Raw genomic sequence first — 27,497 nt, forward strand, 5'->3', positions numbered from 1 at the left:
TTGTGACCACCCTGCCACATATAACCACCTGGTAGATCTCCCACAGTGCGGCTATTAACCATAAACAGGTGGCACTCACGCATGAATGCAGACCAACGTATTCCTGCTAGATTTGTTTTAGACTGCTGTAAAACCGAGTGCACTTTTACCCAGTCAGCCTCGTCAAGCTTCGTCACATCCTTACAGTAAGCATTTAAATCTCCTGCAAGAATAATTACATCCATATCGCCTCTCCACCAAGAAATAATAACTTCAGTGACATAGGCAAAGATGTCTTCGGTAAAAACACCCTGAGGCGGATCATATACATTCAGCAACAAGATTCTTCTACAGTCATTAGCTTTACCAATACCTATTTCAACCGCAAATACAGTCCTCTGAGCAGAGGGTATAAGAACCCCGCTTGACTAGTAGCCATGTCCAATTCCTGTAATAAGGCCGACATAAGGTCTACCCAAGGGTCCTTTCGTGGCCCTGTTTTGAAATAAAGCAAAGCCTTCAATTACTAACTCCCCCATGACCCAGCTTTCTTGCAACATAAAGCTATCAACAGATTGGCTTTACTACAAAGAACCCTTCCAATTTAGTAAGTGTTTATATCCCGGGCAGTTCACTCTTTGTTCAGCTTAGATGTGGGCAGAACTTTAATCAGCCACTTCCACCCTTGAAGGTCTTCAGTGTGGCTACCCTGCCGCTCATTGCCCACATTATTTTCTGGGCTCTTTATTTACTGTGTGTTTTTTCTTTGGCTGAGATAACATCACTGGTCCAAGTTCTACATCCTTCACCACAAAACCCAGCTTTACAAATTGTTTTTCATGCAACCTGATTAAATCAGCTATTTCCTGCGAAATGCAATGAATTTGAGTTGCATTAGTCTTCATTCCTTTCATTATTTCAACAAACTCAATATCTGCCGTATTTAACACTTGCAATGAACCAATTTGTTGCAAAATATTGAGCAGCACTGACCTGTTGATTAACTGGTCTCTACGAGTAGAGTATATATTAGGAATAGCTGAAATGGCAGGCTCATTTCCTTTACCCTGAAGGACGCTCTCATTGACAGGTGGTTCTGTCGTGATATTCTTTCTACAAATCCTTGTCTGTAGCAATCTCCACGGTTCCAGCATTAAGCAGCCGTCTATAACATATTCAGAGCTAGATTCCGATTTCAAAGAGCCTGTTTCTCCATCATCTCAAATTGTATTGTTGGCCATCTAATGAACATGTTGTTCTTGCAGAAGCCAGCTAGTTCAAGTACCAGGTTTCTTTTCTGCTGCCCTCTTGCATCTACAGTTAATTTTCTTCCTGACCTTTTGTCCCATTCTTGAAAGTGTGTTTGATGTATTCTTTTGCATTTTTGAAACTCCCTTTTGATTAGCATTTCCCAACTGTCGCTGCTTCGTCTTTAATTGCCTATGCTGTTTCCACGTCAAAAACTCCTTCAACCTCTTTAGTGTTTTTCTATGCCGGCCAATGAATTAGGTTGTTGAGTTTCTACTACATCATCAAACACTGCAGGGGTGGCACAATTACACAATGTAGGTACTTAAATTCTCTTTCACCCTGCGGAGGGCGCATTTCTGGCTGCATTGCCGCTTCAATTTTTAAGCAGCATTTCTCCTTGATGGTTCATTTCATCGTTAAGTCGACCTCCCAACTTCAACAAGATTTTTAATGCAAATTGCATTGTGGAGATCGCTGACATAAGATCATACAAGTATCTTTATAGTACTTGATTGCTTATCGTTTGCCGATTCAGCCTATAATAATGGTGTAGTACTCAGCCTGGGAATTAGAAGTAGGGTATTTGTTTTGACTCAAAATACTTCTGTGAAAGTGGGAGGAGCAGTGTGTCACCAGTTACATCCTTTAGTAAGCAGGTACACCAAGAGTTCTCCGCCAAACCGCCTTTCACTTTCTGCTCACTTACTTGTGAACGCGCCACAAGAAACTCAAGAGAGGTGATGCAGGCTGGTTCTTAGGTATAGTGAATCCCCAAGCCCCCACAAAGGAATGTCTACACACTATGTTATGTGCTACCCAAGTTCTTTTATTAGATAAAATTAGGTTTAGATGAATATATACAGATAAATAAGGCTCACTTTCTACTCGGGAATCTCTACTTCAACAGTTAACACAATATATACAATACTGTGTGGTACACACAATTATTCTTAGCATCAGCGATAATGCACCAGCTAGTAATTGTAGTAAAATGCACCAAAATTAAAAAGCACTTTTTAACTTCATAACCACAGTTGTAGAAACTCTTTGGTTGTGTAAAATGTTTCTGTATTTGTCTGCCGTTTCTATCCTCCAGCGCATGGCATAAATATCATTGATGTGAAACCAAATTTCATATGAGTTCTCCAAACAATTAATGTTTTTCAACTTTTTCTGTAGAATAATAATATATTTGTCACAAATCATTTCATTTTAGTACAGTTTACAGTTTGTTGAATGTATGATGCAGCTAACATTTACATTAAGGGTTGCATGGCATACTTGGTATATATTCACCCCACCAAACTGAATTAGATTACATAGGCTGATTTGTGCCACCACCTAAAGAAGTTATATAATGATTCAAACAATGTTAGCATCCTTAAGGAGTTGTCTTTTGTGAACATTGATAACCCCCTGGCCTTATGTTGTGCTGACGCCATAATGGCAAGCAATAACAGTGTTTATAAATGAAGGTAAACAATGACCTGGGAGTGGCTTGGGGAATATATTTGAATACCCAAAGTGTCACTCTCTTTATATATATATCCCTGAGTGTTTATAATTTTTCTTTAATTCCTGGCATTTTTGAGGAACCTGAGGGCGTCCTCACTTCTTTTTCCCCCAACACCCTCTGCTCAGGTGGCCAGGGAAAGGCCATTGCTTTTTGGATCCGGACCCTGGCTGTGGATATGCGGGGGAGGATCACCTGGGTGGAGGGAACTTGGGAAATGGAGAGAGGACGTCCATGGGTGAGACATGGTACCCCCATTCCCTTTTCACAATGAACCTTCTGTCCCAACAGGATTTGTAGGTTACTGTCAACCTCATCCCTTTTCATCCTTTCAGATTGACACTCTGAGATGCAGTGGTTATCCGAGAATGAGAGAGAGGTCAACTAAGAGTACTCTGCCTCATTTAGGTGAGACATGGTGTCCTCCTTTCCCTTGTCAAAGTGAATCCAATATTCCCCGTACTTTTGTAGGCTGTCATCCCTTGGCTCTTTATTCTGACCAAAACGTACGACTGTCCTGTTATCTAAAGACTGGGACGAGGAGGAACCAACTAGGAGTTATACACACTCCCAAGCATTCACACCACTTTAGTACCGAGATGAGGTAGAGGGCTTTTGAAGAGTTTAACTACAATAGCCAGGCATGTCCCACTAATCAGCTTCACCAAGGCAACGCAATTAATGTGGAGGACTTACACCTGCAGCCTGTTAGTAAAGGTGAGAGGGAGAGATGGCAGGGGGAGAAGGAGCCAGTGTGTGGAGTCAGAGCAGGCTGAAGAGGACCCGGCTGGAGGGAAGCAGGGATACATGTCCTGGCTGAAATTGCACCGGTTACCTGGCCACCCTCTGACCTCGGGCCCAGGACCATTCCCCGCCGGTCATAGGCACCTGCACTGCCTGCCTGGCAACCCCTGCACTTGGGACTGTTCCTGTATCCCTAAAGTCCCACCACCAGCAGTTGCCGCCCGATTTCTGCTCTTACTTTGCACTTGCCACCTGCTGGCCGTTACTTATTTTGTGATTACGTATTCCCTTGTACTGCACTGTCCCCTCCCACTACTCCTCTGCACTTTCCCTTTCCCTCATCCCATGCACTTGCGCGATCTGAATGATACCTGTCGTAGTAGGATCATTGTTTATCCTCCCTTTGTTCCCCCTCCCTTGCCTCGTCGCGCCTTGAAACACTTGTGTACAGGCGCGTTATAAATGCCATATCATATCATAAGCAGGAGCACGGAGAGAGTGCCAGGGCCATAACTGGGCATGGGAGGGTTGAGGCTACTGGAGTCCTTACTCCCCGGGGGCCAACAAACAAAGCTGTGGGGCACCAAAGCCTCTGAGACCTTTCAGGCTGTGTAGATAGCGAGAGGGGCTCTCACCAGATCCTGCTGTGTCAGAGCAGGGCTGGGAACTGCTGAAAGTAGCGAGAGCTACTCACTGGAGATCCCGCAGAGAGCCAGAGAAAATAAGAACAAACAGAGAAGCCCGGTGGAGCAAACGCTTACCACTGAGTGTGGAAAAGGGTCACTCATACCGGGGCGGTCCAGGGCTGTGAAATTGGCGTACTTAAATGCAGAGAGAACTAACACTTATTGCAAATGCTACCGAAGGGCAAATGAAGTGAAGGTGAGTAACAAACAAGCTACCAAGTATAACAAGTACTTTTAAAGAGTGCAGCCAGCTCTATTGAATACCGAACTAAGAGAGGATGCCTTGAATGTGTTTTGAATATGGCAACCAAGCAAAACAAGTGCTGGACAATTATGAACATTTATGAGCTGGGATGAAAGCAAGATGAAGTGAACGGAAGGTGGTGAGAAGGGCTAAATTACCACAGAGCATATTGCATGAAATACAAGATGTGGCAAAGCCAAAAAGACTGCCAAGAAGAACGTGAAATCAGTATTGATTCAAAATACAAGGGTCCACAGGACTACAGTTTTAGAGAAAACATGTTGTGGACAGAGCTTGAAGAATATAGAAGTACAGCAAAGTGCATAGGGTTATCGGTTGCATGACCTGTAATGGGTGGACCGTGTGGTCCAGAAATTGCACCTAGACTGAGTAACCACTATTTGAGAAAAGCAAAGAAACACAAGGCTATGGGTTGCGTGACCTGTAATGGGTGGACCGGCTGGTCTGATAACTACATCTAGACCGAGTGGCCTCACTAGGAGTGAACCAGAAGTTGAACAGATATTATTTTGAGAGCCAGAAGATTTTAACTGACTTTTGTGTTTTGTAAGATGGAGAAGTCGGCATCTAGGGGAGTATCCCCTAAGACTTTAAGAACTGTGTTAAAACCCTGTGGAAGGAAACCCAGAGGTCCTTTGAGAACTATGTTGAAACCTTGGGGAAGGAAACCCTGAGGTCTTTTGGGAAACTGGTGAGCTCTTAAGACTTTGGGGAAGGTATACCCCAAGACCCTTGAGGAATTTTTGAACAGTGTTGAACGATTGGGAAAGGGAACCCCAAGGTCTTTGCGAAACCATTTTAAACTTAAGAAAGGGGAAGCTGAGCAAAAACCAAAAGAGCTGGACGAAGCTCAGAGCTTTACTTTTGAACACTATTCCTTTGTTGCTGACATCCTTACACATTGTATAGGTTTAGTTGTGAGGGCAGGTATAGGTTCTGGACACAGACCGACTTTTTATTTGAACTCACTGACATTGACTATCTTTCATTTTATTTAAGTAGGGAAATCTCACCTTGGCATAGGGCAAGTTAGGCCTTACTCGATCGGGATATATTTGAAGTAAATATAACTTTGTAGAAAGTTGAATCTGTTGTCTGTGTCTTACTTCATGATGCCTTCACACAGTGCAGCTCTGCGTTTTTTATTTCTTTGTGAACAATACCCATGGGATACCCCTATGGCACCCATGGGTAGGGGTACACCTTGGTAGCCCTAGTGTGTGTTTTGGGCACCTGTGTGTTGCCCCCGCAGCAGGGTATGGGCTGGTGGCAGCTACATTCTGATTTTGCAGGAGCTCTGGGTTTCCTCCATTTTGGGACACCCAGGCCCTTCCATTGTACTCAATGGATTCCTGAACAAAGGTAAGATGGCTACTGCCACTGCCTTTCCCTTCTTGTTTCTCAAAGTCCTGACTCTGTTCCCTTCCCCTGATTGATTGCTAGATGGAAGGACCATATATATTGCTCTGGTGCTGGCTTTCCCAGAGACTGCTTGTTTTGGGTACACCCTAGGGGTGGGACCTGAATGAATGGAAAGAGCAGTCAACTCACATTCTGTGTTGCTGGTGTCTGGTTTTGGTTGTTTGTCACAATGCCCATGGTCCTGCCTGAGCCAGCCCTGTCTGAAACTAAATGAGTGCAGTGTGTGCTCTGAAAGGCTGGGAGTTGTCCCTAATGCACATCCACTTTTTTGGGCATCTGGTTTGGGTGAATGGCCTGAATGCCTATGAGCCTGTTTGGGTGCTACATGATGAATGCACTAGTTTGTGATTGGCTGACTGTGCCAAGCCCAGCCTGAGTGAATGGGGAGATTTGTGTATATCAGAAGACCCCTGACTTACCTCTTTATATGAAACTTGGATTTTTCCTGGAGGCATATCCTGAATCCAGCTGGTCTTCGGCTGCAAATCTTCACATGATCCAAAGGCTGCTGTGGTTATTCAAGGACTGATCAAGAGAGGACCTGGACAGGTGATCTCTTCCCGTAGCTATGAGGGGACATCGTGCAACTGCTGTTCTTCACCCAAAGTGTCCTCGAAGCCAGTCCCAAGTGCCTGCCGTCCTGCAGAGGTATCTTCATGGGTCCAGAAGAAGAGTGACTGGACATCTTGTGCCCAAGAAGTCCACCAGTGTTGTCCAGGTTCTGGAGGCTGACTGCGACCGTTGGCAAGCCAGATTGTAGTGTATCACCCAGAAGACGGGGTACCCTGGCATAGTGCTGCTCGACACCCAGAGCTTGCTTAGTTCGAACCAACTTGAGGAATCGTCAAGTGACACTGCAGCCACGACATCTGTCCACGTTTACACGGCTTAGGAAGTCCAGTGTCATCGTCTATAAAGATGTGCCCGCTGGTGGGTTTTCCACCATTCCAAACCGGATATCAAGTCCTGAGGGTCCAAACTTGGTGGTGGCCCACAGAGAAGTTCAGTGCTCGAGTCCAAGTCACCAGAAGCCATCCTATCATCTGGCGGCTACAACACAGAAGAACCGAACAGCAGTAAACCTCAAATTACCGAAACCCGACCCCTACTTCTGCCACTGCACCCGTCGCCACCAAAGTAAATCGACGAAAACCAAAGGAATCATCCTCACCTTCCAAGCCTTGTCGAGTTCCATAGTGAGTTTCATCCTCGTGGGACATCCACATCGGGTGTGGCACCCGATGAAGGAGACCACCACGAAACACCATCACTGCTGCCTTTCCAACAGTGCTTGGTTCCCTTCTTTTTGTCAACAGCGACGACCGAGTGAGTTGTTCTTCTAAACTGGGCCCCTCCTCGAGGGGCACCATCAAGTAACGCTGAGAGACTACACCACTTTGCCTTCCAAGGCACCCTAGATACTGTGATGAGTAAGAGGGGCTTGCTCATGCTGGAGTACATCCAGGGGTCCCAGATTCGTTTTGGGCTCAGCTCCCCTGTTGCTTCGCCGTGGTGGGACCTGTAAAGAGAAAATCGGACAATTGATGACCATATAGGGCCATATAAGGACTGAGCATTAATATAAAAGTGAAGTGTAACTTACTCTTCTATTGCAGGTTGCCCAGGTCGGTGGGGGCGCAGGGGGGATCGACGCACAGAATTGTATTTTTTTTACTCTGAAAAGTATTCCAATGTTCTAAAGCAATTGCCTACATTTCTACAACTGTGGTTATGAAGTTAAAAAGTGCTTTTTAATTTTGGTGCATTTTACTACAATTACTAGCTGGTGCATTATCGCTGATGCTAAGAATAATTGTGTGTACCACATGTAATGTTTTGTGTTTTTCTCAAATGTACTCAAAAGACATAATACACTTTTGCTCAGTAACGCTTCCATTTTCATGCTTATTTAAGTATGCATGTTACCTGTGTGCAGCCTCTAAGAAACAACGCTGTAAGTCCACCACATCCTTTAACCAGGGCTTCAACGCCATCTTTTGTAATCTGATCACACCAAGAAACATTCAAATGTTCCAGATGTCTGCAGCCATCACTTGATAATAGAAAATAGACAAACATTCACATTATATTCATGTAGAATATTTGTTATGGTCGCACTACACGTTGCAGTATTTGACATCAATAGAAATACATAGAAGAGGACTACCAAACAACACTTGACCGAGGCCTGCATGAACAGTATCCTCTATACAGTCTTTGCTATCTGTTCATGAAACATAATTAAAATGAAAAACAAGACAAGCAGCTTATCATTGGCCTATGTGGCTTGGACATTGAAATTGAATTCTATGCCACTCAGACAGAGCACATGAAAGTATCTAGGTTCTGGTGAATAGGAGCATCTTCATGGTCTTTCTGAAAATTGCATGAGAATTTTTCTTTTTGATGTATCCGGCAAGGGACTTCTAAGTGTCTGCGGCCTAAATAGAGAATGCTCTAAAGCCATTTCTTGCTATCCTGGGCGGTGGATAACAAGGATGCTTGAGTTAAAGAAGCGCAGCTGTATGTTTGGGACATATATTTTAGATGTCTTTTATTGATGATTAACTTCAAAGGAATTCTACTGGGCACTGGCAGCCAGTGGAGTCAAAGGAGGGCCGGAGTAAAGTGATATGTTTTATCAAAACAAAGCAAAAGATGAGCCACTGCATTCTGGATCAGCTGGAGTCTAGAAATCAGAATCTTTGGCAGCCCTGAATCAAATGTGGGGCAATAGTCAAGCCTGGAAGACACAAAGTAATTGACGTCAACAATGTTGATGGGGAAATAGAACAATTAAAAACATGTCTCAGAATTCTCAACTGAAATAAAACTGCTTCTGGTGACAAACTTTATTGGAATATCCAGACTCAAGTTGTCATCTAGAATCAATCGAGGTCCCATACTTGTCCGTCCAGGAATGGGTAGTTAGCTAACGAGGGAGGTCAACAATCTGTATCCCAAGTCTGCTTACATTTGCCACAGAACATAACTCTGGTCCTGGTGGGAATAAACTTCAACGACTGCTGTCCATCCGAGGACTGACTTTAAACATACAAAAAAAAATCACTGCTTGCTTTAAGTCGCCAACTACCCTTTGCAGGATTTAAGTGTCGGCAACGTAGGGCATTTTGATGTCATAACAGGTTGGCCAGAGCCAGAGGGCAAAGAACATATTGAAAAGTGGTCTTAACAAAGAGAAGCCCAGAGCTACATTGCAGGTTATAGTTTTAGCATAGGTGGAGTTTTGGAAAGCAGGACTCCCTCACTCCTGCGCACTTCTTTTTTGGTTGTTTACTGTGTCAGGCCTGCAGCCTAACTCCTGGTTTGTCAAGGAAACCAACTCCGGGGTTCCCGATTATTTAGAAGATTTGTGGGGTTGATAAACTGTGGACCTGTAGGGAGCTGGTAGGATAAGGTGGTCCGGTGGTTGCTGTTAGGCAAGTTACTCAGATATATGGACGAGTCAGGTTTTTGTCATTATTAAGGTTGTTTATTCCTTTTTCAAGACTGTGATTTGTGAGTTGATGTGGTGGTGATTTGATGCACCCAGTGAAGTGACATTTGAAGCCCATTTGTATTGAGGATATTCGTTTTCCATCCATTAATAGGTAGTTTCAAACATAAAACAATTGCAAAATTGAAAACATATTGTGACACCCGGGAGAGGTAGTTTAGCATGTTGGTGATGGTGAGTGATGGTGACAAAGTATGATTTATTGGGCAAAACGATATAACAATTAGTAGATTCAGGTATGATAAGATACATATTTGCAGTAGGATTAAAAGGGCGAAGAGACGATGTACCAAGGGAGAGGAACAGAAAACAAAAGAAAAAGTTAGTTTAGGGGAGGGCTAAAGAGAATTCAATAATATCCTTGTAGAAGAAGAACTGAAAGGTCTTACCCAATTGAGTTAGGGGGTGAGCTTCGAGGTGCTGTAGGCTGGTCCTCCCATGTATGGGTGCCAGGAGGCTGGATAGCCGTTCTGAAAGGTAGATGGACAGGGTTGTAGGAAGGGATGGAACCTTTGGACTGTTGGTAGGTGGGCATGGCCCAGGTGTGTGATATTGAGGCCGCTAAGGAGATGTCTGGCAGACAGACCTGCTTGGTGACGTGGTTAATAGGTGGACCTGCGAGTGGGCCAGTGCCAAGAACAATGTGTGGTTGGTGTCTGTTCACGAGAGACGGCTGTGGTTAGGGGTGCCAGGGATGCTTGTTTGACCCTGGGATGCTTAGGGACGAGGGCATGCTGGAACAAAAAAGCAATCGCGAGGGGGGACAGAGGTCAGCCCTGTAAATGCCTCGCTTGTCTTTAGAATTGAGATGGTGCAAACCGGTCAGTCGGCGGGGGATAGTGCTCGGTAAAGCGCTGCCACGGATGTGATCTAGGCGATCGGTTGCGGTTCGGCATAGTTACCTGGTGGTCTGGTGACCGAGTTTCAAGCACTAGGTGATGGCATTGGCCTGTGCCTGCTGATGTGGGTTCCGATGCAACCGCCTCGCTTGAGGATGGAGTTGAGGTGGTGCACACAGGTCAACCAGCAGAGGGAAGTGTCCGGTATAATGCTGCGAGAAGGGCAAAATCAGCGATCGGTTGCAGTTTGGTCAAATGCTTTAGAATCAAGTGGCCGAATTGAGAATGCTACGTTGTGGCATGGCAGGGGGCCGGCGGGGTGGAAAAGGTCATGTCGACGTGCGTCTGCGGTGGGGGGCTTACCTTCGGCAGGGTCCGGCGGTTTGGTGCTGTGTAAGCGTTCTCTGGATGTCTGTGTGATGGTGAAGCGCAAGGCTTCCGGAAGATATGGAAGGAGAGCAATGATCGGTTGTTACTTCGAGCAGTGTGATTCGTTCGTTAAGACCGACCCGCGGGTTGGTTGCTGTGCCGGATCGCGTCATAGTGCTGGGTGGAGCGATGGCAATGTGTTGATGTGGACGAGTTGAGTCCATCGATTCCGACGAGGTGGTCAGAATGGGTGGCAACAGGGCAGAGCCCGATATAATGTGTTTAGCCAGATTGATTAGATAACGGACAGTTAATGAAGACGATTAGAAAACACTGGGAGCTGGTGGGGATAGCAACAATAGGGGATGTAATAAAAGAAGGGGAGATCAAGGAGTTTGGGACGCTGCGGAGGAAACGGGGCTGCACAGCGGGCAGCATTTCACATATGCTAGAATGAGGAAGCGGATCAAAGAGACATGGTCAGAAATAGTACTAGAAGAGATACCGAATGTCACCATAGAAACAATATACAACAAAGCTGAAGGAGGGCACGAAATATCTAGAATATATGAGCTACTGATGGCCAAAGTGGGGAAGGAGAGTGAACTCACTGTAGGATCGGGGTTGGGGACTCTGTAGGCTGAATCCGGCTGGTGATGGTGGGGGGAATAGGTGTGAGGTATCTCCCTGAGCAGGAGGCAAGATGGGCAATAGAATAGTGGCCTCGCAGTGGGCAAGACCTAGGTAGATGAGGGGGCAGTGTTGCCACATGATAGGAGGGAGGAGAAAGGGGTAAGGTGATCAGGGCTAAATACAGTATAGCAGCTTAAAAGGAATTTCTATCACTTGTGTCCCTGTTACGTGTTTTGTATTTTGAATAAGCAGATTTAACACTGTTTGTGTATCCACATTTATAAGAACACATGGAAATCATGGTCACTGTTCAATCCAAAAGTAACAGCGCGATATTTGCATATCAGCTTTGCTTCTTTCTAACGTAGCTGGAGTTCTCTGTCTCCACCTCTTGTGTTGATTGGTATTTTCTCCAGTCCCATGAAGGTGATGTCTTCCTTGTTGTCCCACTGGTGTTTTTCTTGCCAGTGTAGTGCCAGTGGATATCTGGTATCTTGGGAATGAAGGGAGTTCAGATGCTCCCTGATCCTCGTTCTGAGTTCTCTTTTAGTGCTCCCAATATATTTGCGATTACAAACACAGTTAATAGCATACACCACAAATTTGGAATTACAATTGATATATTGTCCAATTGTATGGGTGTTTGTGGTACTGAAAGTCACAGTCTTAGTCGTTGTGGCGAATCTGCACATAGAGCAAGTTCCACACTTGTAAAAACCTACTGGTTTGTTGCTGGTGAGCCAGTTGGTATCGGCTTTAGGGATAGGCACCATAAATGATGGATTGAGGATGTTTTTGAGTGTTCTGGCCTTGGTATAGGTTAGAGTGGGCTTGTCTGGGATCCATGCCTTTATGTCTTCATCAATTGCTAAAATATGCCAATGTCTTTTCAGGATCTTCTGTACTCGATAGCTATCACTGCAGAACTGGGTAATGTATCGTATTGGGCTGTCCTTTGTTGCCTCTTTGCTGGTGTGTACCTTGGGGGTCAGAAGTGAGCTGCGTTCTCTACTGTTCGCCATGGTTATAGCTGCTTGAATTGATTGTTCCGGATATCCTCTCTCATAGAAACGTTTACTGAGTGTTGTACATTCCTTTCCAAATGCTGGCAGGTCACTGCAGTTTCTTTTGGCTTGGAGAAATTCACCCTTGGGGATGTTGTTGATTACAGATTTTTTGTGGCAGCTTGATGCATGCAGGACTGAGTTGACTTCCGTTGGTTTTCTGTAGGTTGAAGTCATGAGCTCTGTACCAGCTGGTATGATAGTAATATCCAGAAGGTCAATGCTTTCCTTGCTTGAAGAACCTGTTAATTCAATGCCAAAGTTGTTTTCGTTCAAGTAGTGTTTGAATGACTCAAGTTCTTCATTTGTTCCACGCCAGATCATCAGGATATCATCAATATATCGCATCCAGGTGTGGATCAGTTTGTTGAAATCATGGTTAGTGAAGGCGTGTACTTGTTCATAGTGGTGCATAAATAGGTTGGCCATGGAGGATGCATATGTGGCCCCCATGGCTATGCCTTTTGTTTGCCTGTAGTACTGTTGGTCAAATAGGAAGATGGTATTAGTTAATGAGAATTCCAGAAATTCTTTTGTGAGTTCCAGGTGAGACCAAAACGAGGCTGATGCTTTTGTGAAGGCACCCTCAGCACCCCCCTTTCTCTTGTAGACCCTCTTTCCAATGCTTAAACACAAGCCCAAGCTATTGGCTTTGCCAACACTAGCTGAATAGATATTCTAGTTACAAATAACCACCTGCAGAAAACTACTAATGCACAGACAGTGCCTTCTTAGATTGGCATATCTTGCTAACTGGATTCTTTCACTAGTTAAGATTATCAAAGAATATGGTCTGTGAATCCCAGTCCAATTACCACTGCTGCCAGTCTAAACGAGAAGTGGCACACTCTTATTTTATTTTTTATTTTATTTATTTATAGAGCCCCAGACCCGGCGGGCATCAGGGCACTATCCGGAAAGGCCCATAAAAAACATAAAACGGAACGAGACAAAACAGTTAATTAAACAGTAACGTTTTCAGCTTTCTTCTAAATGTGGTGAGGTTTTCTTCCTTGCGGAGGGACTCGTCAGGGCCTTCCAAGCCATAGGTGCTTTAACAGAGAAGGAGATGCCTTTCCCTCTTGATCTTCTCCCCCGAGGAACCACAAGCAGGTATGCTGTGCTAGAGATCAATGATCTGGTCGGCTCATGCCTAGTTAACATTTGTGTAAGGTGTGTTGGGGCTTGCCAAACAGGCATTTATGAGTAAGTACAAGGATCTGAAACCAGATCCTTTCTGTGACGAGCAGCCAGTGGAGTTCTCTCCTATAACTGGAGACATGTTCTTTCCTGGGGATGTTACAAATTATTCTAACTGCATTATTTTGAATTATCTGGAGTCTGTGAATACTATCCTTGCTTGCACCACCCCCCACCCCTCCCAAAGGAGGGCATTACAGTAATCCAGCTGTGGCATAATGATGGCGCAAACCAGAGTTTCACAATTTTTGCGTGAAACAATTGTATTTGGTGGAGGATTTTTAGGTGGTATTGGGTGTTTTTGACAATGTTATTCACGTGCGCAGCAGCACCTAAAGATGCTTCTACCACTGTACTGAGGGTTTTCACTTTTTTTACTACGGGGATCTGCGAGCTGTCAATCCGGAACTCAGAGTATGCTGAGTCTAGCTTGTTTCTTGCTAGATTTGTACCCTTTTAGACCCATTTAGGCACATCCAGTTTTTTACCATCCACTCCTGGATTGTAGTTCCCACTAAGGTCCATGAGAAGTTGAAAATCATCTGCCTAGTTGGTAAATTGCAGGCCCCTTGCTTCAAGTTGGTCACACAAGGGCTTTATGTACAAGATGAAAAGGGCTGGAGAGATACATTCACCCTGTGGAACTCCATATTTGATTGGGATTGTCTTGGAGCATGCAGTACCCCAACAGATTTTGGAGTATCTTTCACGAAGGAACGAGTTTATCCAAGTGACATCACTGAAGCATTTCCCCACAGAAGTCAGTGTTTTCAGGAGGTAAGAGTGATCCAGCCAAGTCCAACACAGCTGATAAATCCAAAGACAGGAAGGAATATGACCGTATGATTCCATGGGCCTTGTTTGCTGTAAGGAAAACCCCTCAAGCATCGACTGGATGTTCAACCTTTGAGCTATTATATGGCAGAGAGCCAAGGGATGTCTTGGACATGCTCAGGGAAACCTAGGAAGAGAGGGAGGAGACCCCAATACCACTGTCGCAAAACCCCAAATCGGTTACGAGAACGCATTAACCTAGTTAGGTCTTTAGTCCACACCCACATGGAGAAAGCTGAAAGCCAACAGAAGCTTTCGTATGACAAGAAAGTCAATCTGAGGACATTTTCAGTGGGTGAAAAGGTTCTGGTTCTCTTGCCAACTTCAGAGAATAAATGAATCTCGAAGTGGCACAGACCTTATGAGGTATTGGAACAGGTAGGAACATGCAACTACAAAGTAGCCCAACCAGACAGGCGCCAAAAGACTCACCTCTATCACGTCAAGCTTTGAAATTTCTGCCACACTCCAATACTGTCTTGTTTTGCACCCCAGGAAGTTGATAATGTAGAGTTGATACCCCAAGGAACTTCCCCATGAAAAACAAGAAAGTTTGAATGATCTTGTTTCCACATTTCCTGATGTATTTTGTGACACACCGCGGAGGGTACACAGAACATATCATTATACACGGACGCCACCGGGGAAAGTAGTTAATTTAAACTTTTATAGACTCCCAGAGGCAAGGAAAAAGATAATTATTGACTAAGTGGATAGTATGCTCAGGGCTAAGGTAATTGAGCCTTCTTCCATTCCTTGGTCATCTCCCATTGTATTAGTGACCAAACCAGACCAGACTTGGAGATTTTGCATACATTTTAGGCAAGTCAATGCTATCGCAGTCTTTGATGCATATCCCACGCCTCGTATAGATGACCTGACAGGCAAGCTAGGGAATGCAGTTTCGAAGTCTGTCAGGAAGGAGTCTCCCACCCACTGATGCTAACGCCGCCTGAATAAAGGATAGTGGCCCGTGAATTAGAGTGACTCCATCTCCAAGACCACGAGACAGATGAAGAACCTCCAGATGAGTACTACCGAGGGTACGCGAGGAGCCCAGGAGAAAGAGGAGGGGATGGATACACCTAGTACTAAAGAGGGACACTAACAAGTGCCAAAGAATGACTGCACACCCACGAGAGCAGCTTGGCGATAAAGTGTGGGGAAGGTGTTGTGGAGTAATCCAAGGGTACACCTTAAAATGTGGACGACCTTAAAGTAGGAGACAGTGGAGGGAGGAAAGGAAAAGGAGGGGCGAGAGGAGGATAGGGGGCAGTTGATGAAGGAGGAATAAAGAGAAGGTCGCGCCCTAGCTGTGCTCTGTGTTTCTGTCTGTGTGATTGCGAGAATGTGTGCATCTGAGGTATATGTGAAGATAAAACACATCAGTATAACAAATCTAAAAATGTGTACACTGCAGGTGATGAAGCATATCCATATTGGCAATTGTTTAAATGCAGCATGGCCCACGTGACCAATCAATCGGTGAGAACACCCTGCTGCCGAGCAAGCATTAGTCATTTCGTTGCACTGTGACCAAACACCACATGTGCTGTCTGCAACTTCTGAAGTACACACTGAGTTTTTCTAACTTGTTTAAAGGAAGAGGATTCAGAATGGACAGATTGCACTGAAAAATGGAATGCATCTATAGACCAAATAAGCTTCATATGTTGTAGCAGTATTCACTCCCCGATGGAACGGTGTCTGCATGCACTGTGAAATATTATACCAATAAACACTATTTTTTTTAAAGTATTCCTCAGTACCAGCACAGCAGTCTCAAGTTTATGAATTTAAAACTACACAGAATTCCCCAGTGAGAAGGCCACCCAGTCCTGTTTCCTTTTCGATTCTGTGCTTGTTTTTTATTTCCCAATTGAAATTGAAAAAACTACAATTCCTAGAATTCCACGCAAAACAGCCCCCCCTCTTTACCACCCATGCACCCTACCCCATCTGTCTGCTCCACCCACCCTACACCCTTTACTCTCCCACACACATTACCCCACTCTACCCCCTCTATTCCTCCATCCACATTACCCCTTCTCCTTATCCCCTCTCATCCTACCTCTCACACTCTCTCTTCATTTCTTACCCTCTCCCTCTGACCCATTCTCGCAAATATTTCCTCTTGCTCATCATCAATGGCGCCGCTTTATCAATGGCCTCTTCCCTTGCTCTATTCCCCTTCTCATTGTGCAGCCCTTATCACATCCTCCTTTAAATCTTTTCACTCTCCTCCTTGCACCCAGGTGCCTATAGATGCAACATGCAAAGATCATTAGTAAGTGTCAAAACTACTGGCATTGCTAATGCTTGTTTAAATAGTCTGCATTTGGGGCAAAAGAGATTTTACAGTAATGCAGTGTGCTATATTAAATTGTCATTTTCTAGGTATTAGTGGGAAAGTACTAAAGTGTTAGAATCATTTTACATCATAAAAAAGGATGTGTCTGCAAGCAGAACCAGTTATGACTCTTAAGTAACATTGCAATATGTCTGAATACTTGAATTTTTGGAAGTTTCGGGAGGATTGTTGATTGGTCTTATATTGAATGTATTGTTAAGGTTGAATATCGCTGATTTAACCAACAATAAAAAAAAGCATATTGATAAGTTATTACACACCAAATCCTTATAAACACCATTGGTGAGTACTGTATGGCTTAAATAGAGCGCAGGAAGTAAAGAAGCTTGTTTGAAAGAAGAGAGGGCTACTTGAAGGACCGAAAGTAGAAGCTTCTGGGCATCCCATTTATATAATTCTCTTAGAATTTCTGACCATTGAGAACAAAGCATGCGCAGAGCCATCCTTGTCATGAGACCAGCCTACAATTATTCCTGCCCAGGCAAAAGAAACATTATCGTTTGCCCTTGTAACCCAATGGGTGACAGATGTTGCAACTATACGACCGTCACATTCAAATAAAGGGCTGTTAGAACAAGTACATATGCTTCAACATTTGAATGTTAATGAATGTTGTGAAAAATGAAATGAGCACCAAGCCCGGTCTTCGTTATGTACTTAGAGATTCGAGCACACGACCCTTTCATCAAAGCCTTTTTTCTCAAATAAAAAGATCAATGGGCATTCTTATGCTCCAAAAATATTGATTTTATGCAAAGAGGCTGGATCCCTCACTGGTTCAATGTGTTGTGTCCAATTTGTCAAAGGGGTATTGCGAAAGAGGGGCAAAGCGTTTGTCTTGGAAGCAAGACAACGCAGCGCAACACAGGTTCGAATCCCGATCCCGCGCTTAAAAACCGATCTCTGGTATTAAGCACCTAAAAAAACAAAAAGAATGATAACCTTCTATCAGTACATAATTTACATGTTCATTCTAGGTTTTGATAATGCGCTTTACACATGTTTAACTTATTATGGCTAGAACACATACTGAAAGTGATCATTAGAAATACAGATTGCACAACTTTAAAATTAGAACAAAGTGGCAAGAGTTAGGCGACTTTGTATCCTGGACAGGTGCAGTGTAACTGACGCCAAAATGGCGGAGGTCCAGAACAAAGGAATCCTCGGCGGCTCCTGATACAAGCGATGGGTGGGCTGCTGGCTTGCAGCCACCGCTTAGGCGGAGAGCAGCTGGCTGCCCAGGAGCGGCTTATGGACAGCTGAAAGCTGTGCCCTGACTGGAGATGAGGAGCGTGTAGCTCTAATAGTACGAGAAGGCTGGAGCCCCCACCCCTGGGGAGTTTCACAGTGAGCAGCGGGGGCTGCGGCGGTTTGCTATAACATGCAGCGCGCAGCTCCGTGGACCGGAGACAGCCGGAGGCCTGGTGAAATGCGAAGAAGGAGCTCTGCTGAGGCAATTGGCAGAGCAACGAAAAGGCAAACCTTTCCCCAACAGCGAGGAGTGGGTTGCCCAGGAGCGCGGGACGGCCGAGAGCTCAAGACAAAGGACCGCCGCCGCGGGGAACCGAACGCCTAGCGCGGACGGATCTCAGTCAGGCGAGCGGGCTGGCAGATAGAACCCCAAAGTCCGGGCATGGCATGATCAACACACTATACCCTGTTGATTACCCATGAAGAGATTGCACGCAAACAACAGGGGGCGGGCAGACCGGAGGATATTGGGCAATTGAGGGCCCCGCAAGACGGCACAGATATACAGACACTTGCAAGACCAATACACGGGAGAAGCGTAAATAAAGGAGAAAGTGAGGGGAAGGCAGCTGCCAGTCACAACCCCGCCACGCAGAGGAGGGAGAAATAACCCCACGCATGGAGCTGTAGGAGGGCGGACAACACCGTTGAAACACAACAGAAACTGGCAACCCCCACAAGTAAGCAGCCCCGGAAAGCAAGGCATCCCAAGCAGCAGAACCCACACGGTGCAGCACATAGTAAGCACAGTATAAGCTGCAAGCACAACGCAACACAGTCGAGGCAGGAGACCTGCACAACCTGAAACACCCATACCACAAGACAAGGGGTACCAGGAGAGCGTGCAACACAACACACGCCGCAGCACGTTCAGAGGGCTGGCATCACTGTGCAGGTGTGAGGAGGCCAGGGGAATGAGCCCCTGGGAACAATAGGCACAAACTGAAGGCGGCATGGTGGAGTCTGCAGTGGATAGCGAAACAGCGAATTAGGCAGCCCCACGAAAAGGAGAGCCACACGTGGAAGACAGGCAGGCACGGCGACTTGCTGCACGGCTGCACAGTAAGGCCCTACATGTAGCAGAGAAGCTTGAACAACATACACCAAGCACACAAGGCGCAGGGCTCTTTCCTGTAAGAGACGGACCTACGTCAGGAGCAAGAAGAGCACCATTGCCGGGGGCCTAAGGGGCAGAAAGCAAGCAAAGCGGTGAAACGGTGCGCCGCCATGAGAAGTGAGCTGCTAGGACACAGAAAAGTGCCCACAAAATGGCCCAGAAGGGAATCAAAGGCAAAGTGAAGCAGCTAACCATGGACATATTTGCTAAAGCGCAACAGCCCACAACCCCCGCAGGACAGTCCAGGACGAAAGTGCAAGAGGCTGAGAGCACGCCGAGAGATGACCAACAGATACTCAAGGCTATCACGGAATTGAAATCCTCGTGGGGCATAGCAATGGCCGAGCTCACAGAAGCGCTAGAAAGGAAGATAGACACGGTGGGGATAGATGTTATCTTATTGCGGCAAGATGTAAGGGCGCTGGCGGACCAAACTAGTATCTTGGAAAGTGCCGTGAAGAAGAATGAGGAACTAAGCACCACTAATGCAAAAGAGGTCTACGTACTGAAACAGCAAGTGGTTAATTTGGAAAACTGGGCAGAAGAAGCTGAAGGACGAGCTAGATGTAGAAACATACGCGTGGTGGGGCCTTCCGGAAGGGGAAGAAGGCACGGACCCCACGGACTATGTCGAGAATATGCTACTCCAGGCAGTAGGAGCTGGCAAACTCTCTCAAGGATTTGCAGTTGAGCGGGCGCATCGGGCCCAAACGAGAAGACCACAACCAGGAGCGCCGCCCAGAGCTATAATTGCAAATATTTGGAACTACAGAGATCGAGAAAAGATCCTGGAATTCTTCTGGAAAGGTGGTACTATAACCTGAGCGTCAGCAACGATCACAGCCTACCCGGATTATACTATGCTGGTGCAGAGGCAACGGTACAGTTATGTGGCTGTCAAGAGAAGATTACGCATGGCGGGGATAAAATACATGCTACTCTACCTGGCGAAACTAAAAGTTATGTACAAGAGCAAAGCCCACTTCTTTGAGACTCCGGAGGAAGTGACATGCTGGCTGGACACGCACAGATGCCCAGAGTCGGAGGGAGACTAGGACCAAGATGGAGAGGCTAAGTGATCCGATGACATGGGGGCCAAAGGGGGGGAGCGACATTGCATAGAGTAAAGGGGCATGGATTGCTAGAGTTGAATGGTAGCGGGGCAGAGGCCACCTGCCATATATATGTGTGCTAAGTGAACACTGCGGACTGGAATATAGTTACAATCAATCTGGATATGTGAAGCATGGCGCTGCGCCTTATAGATATATTGGAGCTACAGGATATACGCGCTTTATCCCCATTAGTGGAAGTAGTAGGTGCGCCAATAGGGCGCCATCTCCCCACTGAGACCCAAGTACAGGCAGCGCCAAGAAAGTGGCTAGATGTGGGGGAGCCTGAGATCCAGGGATGGAGCTGGGCAACAGTTGGGGGGGAAAAGGGGGGAGAGGGCGTTGAGTGGGGAGTTGGGGACGGGAGGGGTGGGGGAGGGACGGAAGTAGGGGTGAGGGGAGTTGGGAAATGTTGGGGATGTTGGGGTAGGAAGGGGAGCGGGCTTACATACACGAGCGATGGTCTCCGAGCAGCCCTCGGAGATAGACAAACAGAGGGATGGGATGAGAAGAGGCGATGGGGGACCTTAAGGTAATTATCTGGAATGTCAGGGGGCTCAATAGTTATTTACAAAGAAACAAAGTACTGATGTACCTGCGAAGACAGAAGATAGATATAGCTCTTATACAGGAGACACACCTCACCAAAGATAAAGTAGAGGTGGTTCGGAAGAAATGGAGAGGGACCATGGTGGGAGCCACATATTCTGCCTATGCCAGAGGGGTGATCACCTGGTTGGCACCGCATGTGCCATTCCAGGTACTACAGTCCACAGCAGATGCGGATGGGAGGCTGGTGGCAATAAAGGGGCTGGTGGAAAACAGAGAGATATGTATTATAAATACGTACGCCCCGAACCAGGACACGGTGGCGTACTTCAAGACACTATATGGTAAAATGAGCACGTACCTGGGAGGGGCGATGATTTGGGGAGGCGATTTCAACTGCACGCTGAACCCAAAAATTGATAGATCAGACACAAAAATAGACCGACCCACTCCAGCCGCTAGGGCGTTGCAGTCAATATTGTCAGATTTTGGGTTGGCCGATGTATGGAGAGAGCACCACCCACAGGACAGGCAATACTCTCGCTACTCCGCCCCACAAAAACTACACACTAGGCTTGATTACATGTTCAGTGCACAGGTGCTATTGGCGGAAATTGTAATGACCGAATATAAAGCAAGGGTTTTGTCAGACCTCTCGCCATTGATCCTGAGGTGGCAATACCGACCTCCAAGGGCCAGGATTCCAACATGGCGATTCAGGGCCGAGGCCCTGAAAGACATGACATTTAGGGAGGATCTGCAAGAAGAAATCACAAACTATTTTGAAACTAACACTGGGAGTGTTGAGTCGGCCAAGGTAGTAGTAAGAGGGATAGCTATAGCCAAATCTAAGGGGCTACAAGGAGGGATCCTAAAAGAACTGCAGGAAATGGAAGTGGAGCTGGAGGGGGTCCTAAGTAAAGAAGGAGGCACTAAAGAGGATGCGGAAACCATACTCAAATTACAACAGAAATGCATGGTGTACTGGGAGAGACTATGTAACCTTAACCACAAAAAGTATGTAGAAAGACAGCACGCGAGAGGGGATAAACCGGGAAGACTGCTGGCATGGTTATATAAAGGTGACACCCCAGGATCACAATCCAAGAGATAGTGAGAGAGGATGGGCATACAGGACACCCAAGAGGGCGTGAACCGGGTGTTCCTGAGATATTACCAACAGTTATATGGGGATGGAGAACGAAGTGACCGAGGAATAATACAGGAGGTATTGGAAGACATAAATATGCCGAAAATTAGTGCAGAAGAGCGAGACACATTGGATGCCCCCATAACTCTAGAAGAGCTGGAAGCGGTGGTACGGCAGCTGCCCACTAGCAGGACCCCAGGGGCCGACGGACTCCCTAGTGAATTTTATAAAGCATATAGCAAGGAGATCCTCCCCCCACTTTTGGAGATACTGAACAAATCATATGACATGGGAAGATTGCCGGAATCCCTAAGAGAGGCGATTAGTGTCCCTCTCCCCAAACCCAATAAGCCGAGCAAAGATTGTGGCTCATATAGGCCGCTGTCGATGCTCAACCAAGACAGTAAAATACTCACTGCGGTACTGGCAAATAGAATGAAAGGGATCATTGATAAACTTATACACCCAGATCAAACCGGATATGTCCCTCACAGGAACATATCCGAAAATCTTCGGCGGCTGCATCGAGTCATAGAACACACCAAAGGGGACTCGAGTGAGATAGCGATAGTATCACTAGATGCAATAAAAGCATTCGACTGCTCTGACCAACTACGGGATAGGCCCAGGTTACCTTAGGTGGGTCAAATTACTATACAGTGCACCGCTTGCCAGAGTTAAGACAGGAGCGATAATATCAAAAAGGTGGCAACTCAGCAGGGGCACTACACAGGGGTGTCCGTGGTCCCCTATGTTATATATACTGGCACTAGAACCGTTGGCGATATACCTGAGGCAGCAATATGACATAATAGGAATTAACATTAAAGAGGTGGCGCACCTCATCTCATTGTACGCAGATGACATGCTGCTCTATTTACAATACCCCGATGAGAACCTCCCGTATATCCTGGAGGTGATGGAGCGATTTGCGACGCTATCTGGCATAGCGGTGAACCCTAAAAAGTCATGCATGTTTCCGCTGGGCAGGTACGTGGGGGTCCCACAAGATCAGCTAACAATCCTACAAATACCATGGGAAATAAATACGTTTAGATACCTGGGGATAGACATTTATCACACGGTGGAGGCGGAACATCAATACAACACAGAGAGGGCGGTAAGGGGCATAGAAAACTGCACGAGGTTCTGGTAGAAACGCCCCCTGGCGATGATGGGGAGGGGGGCAATGCTGAAAATGGTGGTTCTGCCGAGATTATTACACTGGGAATATACCATATTTGATACCAAGGAGTTGTTTGGTCAAACTACATAGCATTTGCAGGGACTACCTTTGGCACGGGACGAGGAATAGAATAGCCCTCTGGAAGCTACAAAACACGCATGACAGAGGGGGTATCAAACTGCCAAACTATGAGCTTTATTACTTGGCTAGCCAGCTACAATATGTGGCTCAATGACTATCAGAAGATCCAACTGCAGAATCCAGATTATTGAGACAGGAATGTGCCCCGTTCTTCTTTAAAGAGGTAATATGGCTGCCCGAAAAGGAGATGAAAGAACGTTCAGAGATGCTAATGTTTGGATGGAAGGCGTGGCGCAGGGCTTGTCAAGTCATGGGAAATTCAACCCCGTGCTCCCCGCAAGCGCCACTGGTAGCATTAACGGGGGCAGACGGACAGTTAATGAAGACGATTAGAAAACACTGGGAGCTGGTGGGGATAGCAACAATAGGGGATGTAATACAAGAAGGGGAGATCAAGGAGTTTGGGACGCTGGTGGAGGAAACGGGGCTGCACAGCGGGCAGCATTTCACATATGCTAGAATGAGGAAGCGGATCAAAGAGACATGGTCAGAAATAGTACTAGAGGAGATACCGAATGTCACCATAGAAACAATATACAACAAAGCTGAAGGAGGGCACGAAATATCTAGAATATATGAGCTACTGATGGCCAAAGTGGGGAAGGAAGCGATACAACTAAAACAGGACTGGGAAGAGGATGTAGGCGCTCCCATGAGTGATGGGATGTGGGAACGTGCTCAAAGATACCACAAGAAAGTGTCGAGGAATGCGAGGTTACTGCAGATACAATTATATGTAACTTATAGGGCTTACATGACCCCCCAGAGCATAGCCAAATTCAAAAACATGGATAGGCAAATGTGTCCTAAATGTGGAGAAGAAAATGCTGGGATGGTGCACATGTTCTGGGCGTGCCCAGAGATTGGTAAATTCTGGGCAGAAGTTGCCCAGAGACTCGACGGGAAAGGGGTCAGGATAAATATTGAGTTGTATGATGGGAGGGTTCCCCAGATCACACACAAATCAAAACATGTAAGCAAATTGAGGGACCTGGCATATATACGTGCAAATCGCAGGATTGCCATGGGATGGAAGGCATGCCACAGACCAAAAACAGAGGTCTGGTGGAAAGACCTCCAGAAATGGACTGAAGCGGAAACAGCGGTATGGCAAGATGCTGGTAATACTGGTGGGGAGGAGGAAATGGGAACCTGACGGCCTGGAAACAGCTAGTGGCTACACTGTATGGGTCAGCCCAGGACTGGTCAAGCGACCAGGACTCAGTTGCAGACATAGAGGAGGAACCCCTTCCGCATGAAGTAGTGGTAGAGCGCGCGGTGGAGTAAGCCTGTAAGGGGGGAGCGAAAGGGGATGCAATTGACATTTAGTGATCATTGTGAAATTCAGAGCATCATTTCATGTACTGTAAACGATTGCTTGTTTGTTTTGAAAATCAATAAAAATTGTTCCAAAAAAAAAACTTTTAAATGAGTTTGCAATGTTAGAGAAATTAAATAATTTCCTTTTTTATAGTTTTTTTTTTTTTTTTTTTTTAAATTTTTTTATTGATTTTTCAACACAACCAACAATACAAACCAAACCGCAGTGCAATTAGCATTATTACATTTTACATTCAACCATCAGTACGCACTGCTTCCCTGATCCCTCCCCCCTCGCGAGCCGGTTTCCATGTCGTTTCCTGTATCTGGCGCACATGAGCGGGCATCGTTATCATCCGATTCTTCCGAATCCACCCCTGTCCCAAATATGCAGGATATCAATGTCTTCCATGCCATCAGAGAGCCCAGTTCCTCCTCCCAAGACATACAACTTGCCTCCTGCCACACCGCTGTCTCAGCCTCCGCCCATTTCTGCAGGTCATTCCACCACACCCCAACCCGTGGCTTGTGACATTTCTTCCAACCCATGGCTATTCTTCGTTTGGCCAGCACATACGCTAAATCTTTTAATTTACTAACATGTTTCTGCTTCCGGGGTCTGGAGAACCCACCCAGCAGACATGCCCAGGCAGTGTCTACAGCAAGCGTGACCCCTCTCTCTTCCAGCTTGCGCGCCACCTCCCTCCAGAACCCCTCAATCACTGGGCACGCCCAGAACATATGCGTCATGTCCGCATTCTCTTCGTCACATTTGGGGCATGCCTGTAATTTCCTTTTTTATAGTTGATTTAAAAAGAAAAAGGCACAGCCCTGGCTTCCCCCTCCAGGTGTCCGTTTGTCTCATCTAGTTGCACAGCTGCCAACAGCTGGAGTGGCTCTAGCAATTGCGAACACAACCACACTAGTCTCACCCCCATACGAAGACCTGAATACTGAATGATACAGAGAGAGCGAGAAAGGGAAAGGTAGGGAGAGACAGAGAGAAATAGTGTGTGTGTGTGAGAGAGAGAGGAGGTAGAGAGCAAGCGACAAAGCAAGCGAGGGGGAGAGAGGGAGATGGGGAGAGGAGAAGAGAAGGGCTGAGAGGGAAAGGGAAAGAGTGGGTGGGAGAGTGGGAGAGGGAAAGAGAGACAGAGGGAAAGATGGAGAGAGAGGGAAAGAAGAGAGCGAGCGAGAGAGGGTAAGAGAGATAGAGAGAGGGGAGATAGAGGGAGGGAGAGGGATGCGCCAGATCGGTGTATGAGATGCCGGGTACAGCTAGATGCCTTTATTTCACCGGCACAAACACAATCCCTCCATGTTAAATGTAAAGGAAGAATACCTTGATTTCTGTCAGTAAAATGTAAAGGCTGGCAGTAGATCTAAAGCTAGAGAGAATTGCAGGAAGTATACACTGTCCGTTGGGACAAAGTCCCAAAGGAGAAACAGGGAAATCAGTTGAGAGGGATCCTGTGGACCAGGAGAAGCAAGCTGATCTCAGGATGCTGACTCTGGAGATGGTATAAAGAGGATTCACCAGTGCTTATCCTACATTCGTAACCTATCGATCATGTTACACATATGCCCCTACACTACTAGCAAGAATTATTTGGATATTGGAAGTTGTACCCCACAATCAAAGCTTGTGAGTTCCAATCCCAATTTTAGTTGTCACGGATGGCTTCAATAACTCACAGACTCTGAAGGATGGATCAATGGTTTTTATTTTCAAAGTGGCAAGAATGACTTGCTTTATTCTGGTCAAGGTGCGGGTAGGGAAATCTAATGGGCTTCCTGTCTCTCCCTCCAGTGGGCTCCCTCTACACTACCCCAGGTATCCCTAACCCATAGATCTTCCAGCTAGCGATCAGTAACACCTACTATCTAAGGATGGCTGCATATGATGGCCTAAAGGCAAACGTCTCATCTATCTGGCTCCCTCCAGTATTCTTCTTGGGGTGCCCTAAACTCATGATTTTCAATAAGAAATTATGGGGGTCATTCCGAGGTTGGAGGTAAGGGATTACCGGCGCCTGTAAGGGCACCGATGGTGGTAATCCCTTACCTCCGTATTCCGAGTTCCCTTTGCGGGTCCCTCTTTACCTCCTGCTTTTAGCAGGAGTAAATTACGGGACCCGCAAAGTGACCGTGGAGTAAATTACGGCACCGTAATTTACGGTGCCGTAATTACCTCCTTCCCCATTCCCATTGAGCCCTATGGGGGCAGAAATGGGGATGGGGAAGGGCTATGGTGAATGGGGAATTACCGGTCCATCCAACCTTGGAATGGACCGGTAATTACTCCATTCACCATGCCGGTATTCCATGGAGTAAATAGCTCCATGGTTGCCAACCATGGAGCTATTTACTCCATGGTGTAGTCCTAACTCGGAATGAGGGCCTATGACTTTATTGTGTCAGTAACAGTGTCTGGGCTGTGCTCTCATGCATGCGCTCCCTCTCCCTGATCAAACTACTCCTTCTGCTTCACCATCTAATCTCTCTCGATCCTCTCCTTTCTCCACCTTGTCTCACATCTTTTGGTCTTCTCCTTTCTCTCTAATCTTCTGTCCCTCTGATGTCTGCACTCTCTCCTCTCCTTTTTATTACTCCCCTCTTCTCACCGCTCAGATCTATGAATGTGTCAGGTATGTAGGTAAACTAGCATATACCTTCTGAAAGGTCCAGATGTGCTGCTGTGATAAAGAGGACGAAAGGTCAGTCCCCAGGATGGCTCTCAACTGCGCCTCTGGATAGAAATCCCAAAGGTGAGCCCCTAAGGCGACTGCCAATCTGGATTCCAGGCACCCAGAGGCACGGAAACCCCTCTCATGAACACCTGTGAAAAAATGCTGGAAAATCTCGACTCCATTTCTCCCGCTGTTCTCATTCTCCTTGATCTCTCCTCTGCTTTTGACATGGTCAACCATTCCATCGTCATAAAACGACTCTGTGACACCCTCGGCATCACTGGTTGGCCA

The 27,497-nt window shown here is 46.3% G+C and overlaps 1 protein-coding gene across 1 annotated transcript in view; it reads right to left on the bottom strand.

Moving 5' to 3' along the window:
* The window catches only part of FBXL2 (F-box and leucine rich repeat protein 2), an 838,595-nt gene that overhangs the window by 350,368 nt on the left and 460,730 nt on the right, over positions 1 to 27,497 (bottom strand). Inside the window, exon 8 of the mRNA XM_069613130.1 lies at positions 7,787 to 7,913. Coding sequence (XP_069469231.1) covers positions 7,787 to 7,913 — 127 coding nt within the window. The remainder of the gene's footprint in view (positions 1 to 7,786; positions 7,914 to 27,497) is intronic.

Source organism: Ambystoma mexicanum, chromosome 5p, assembly GCF_040938575.1.
Source record: "Ambystoma mexicanum isolate Mex_15411 chromosome 5p, UKY_AmexF1_1, whole genome shotgun sequence".
Taxonomy (NCBI): Eukaryota; Metazoa; Chordata; class Amphibia; order Caudata; family Ambystomatidae; genus Ambystoma; species Ambystoma mexicanum.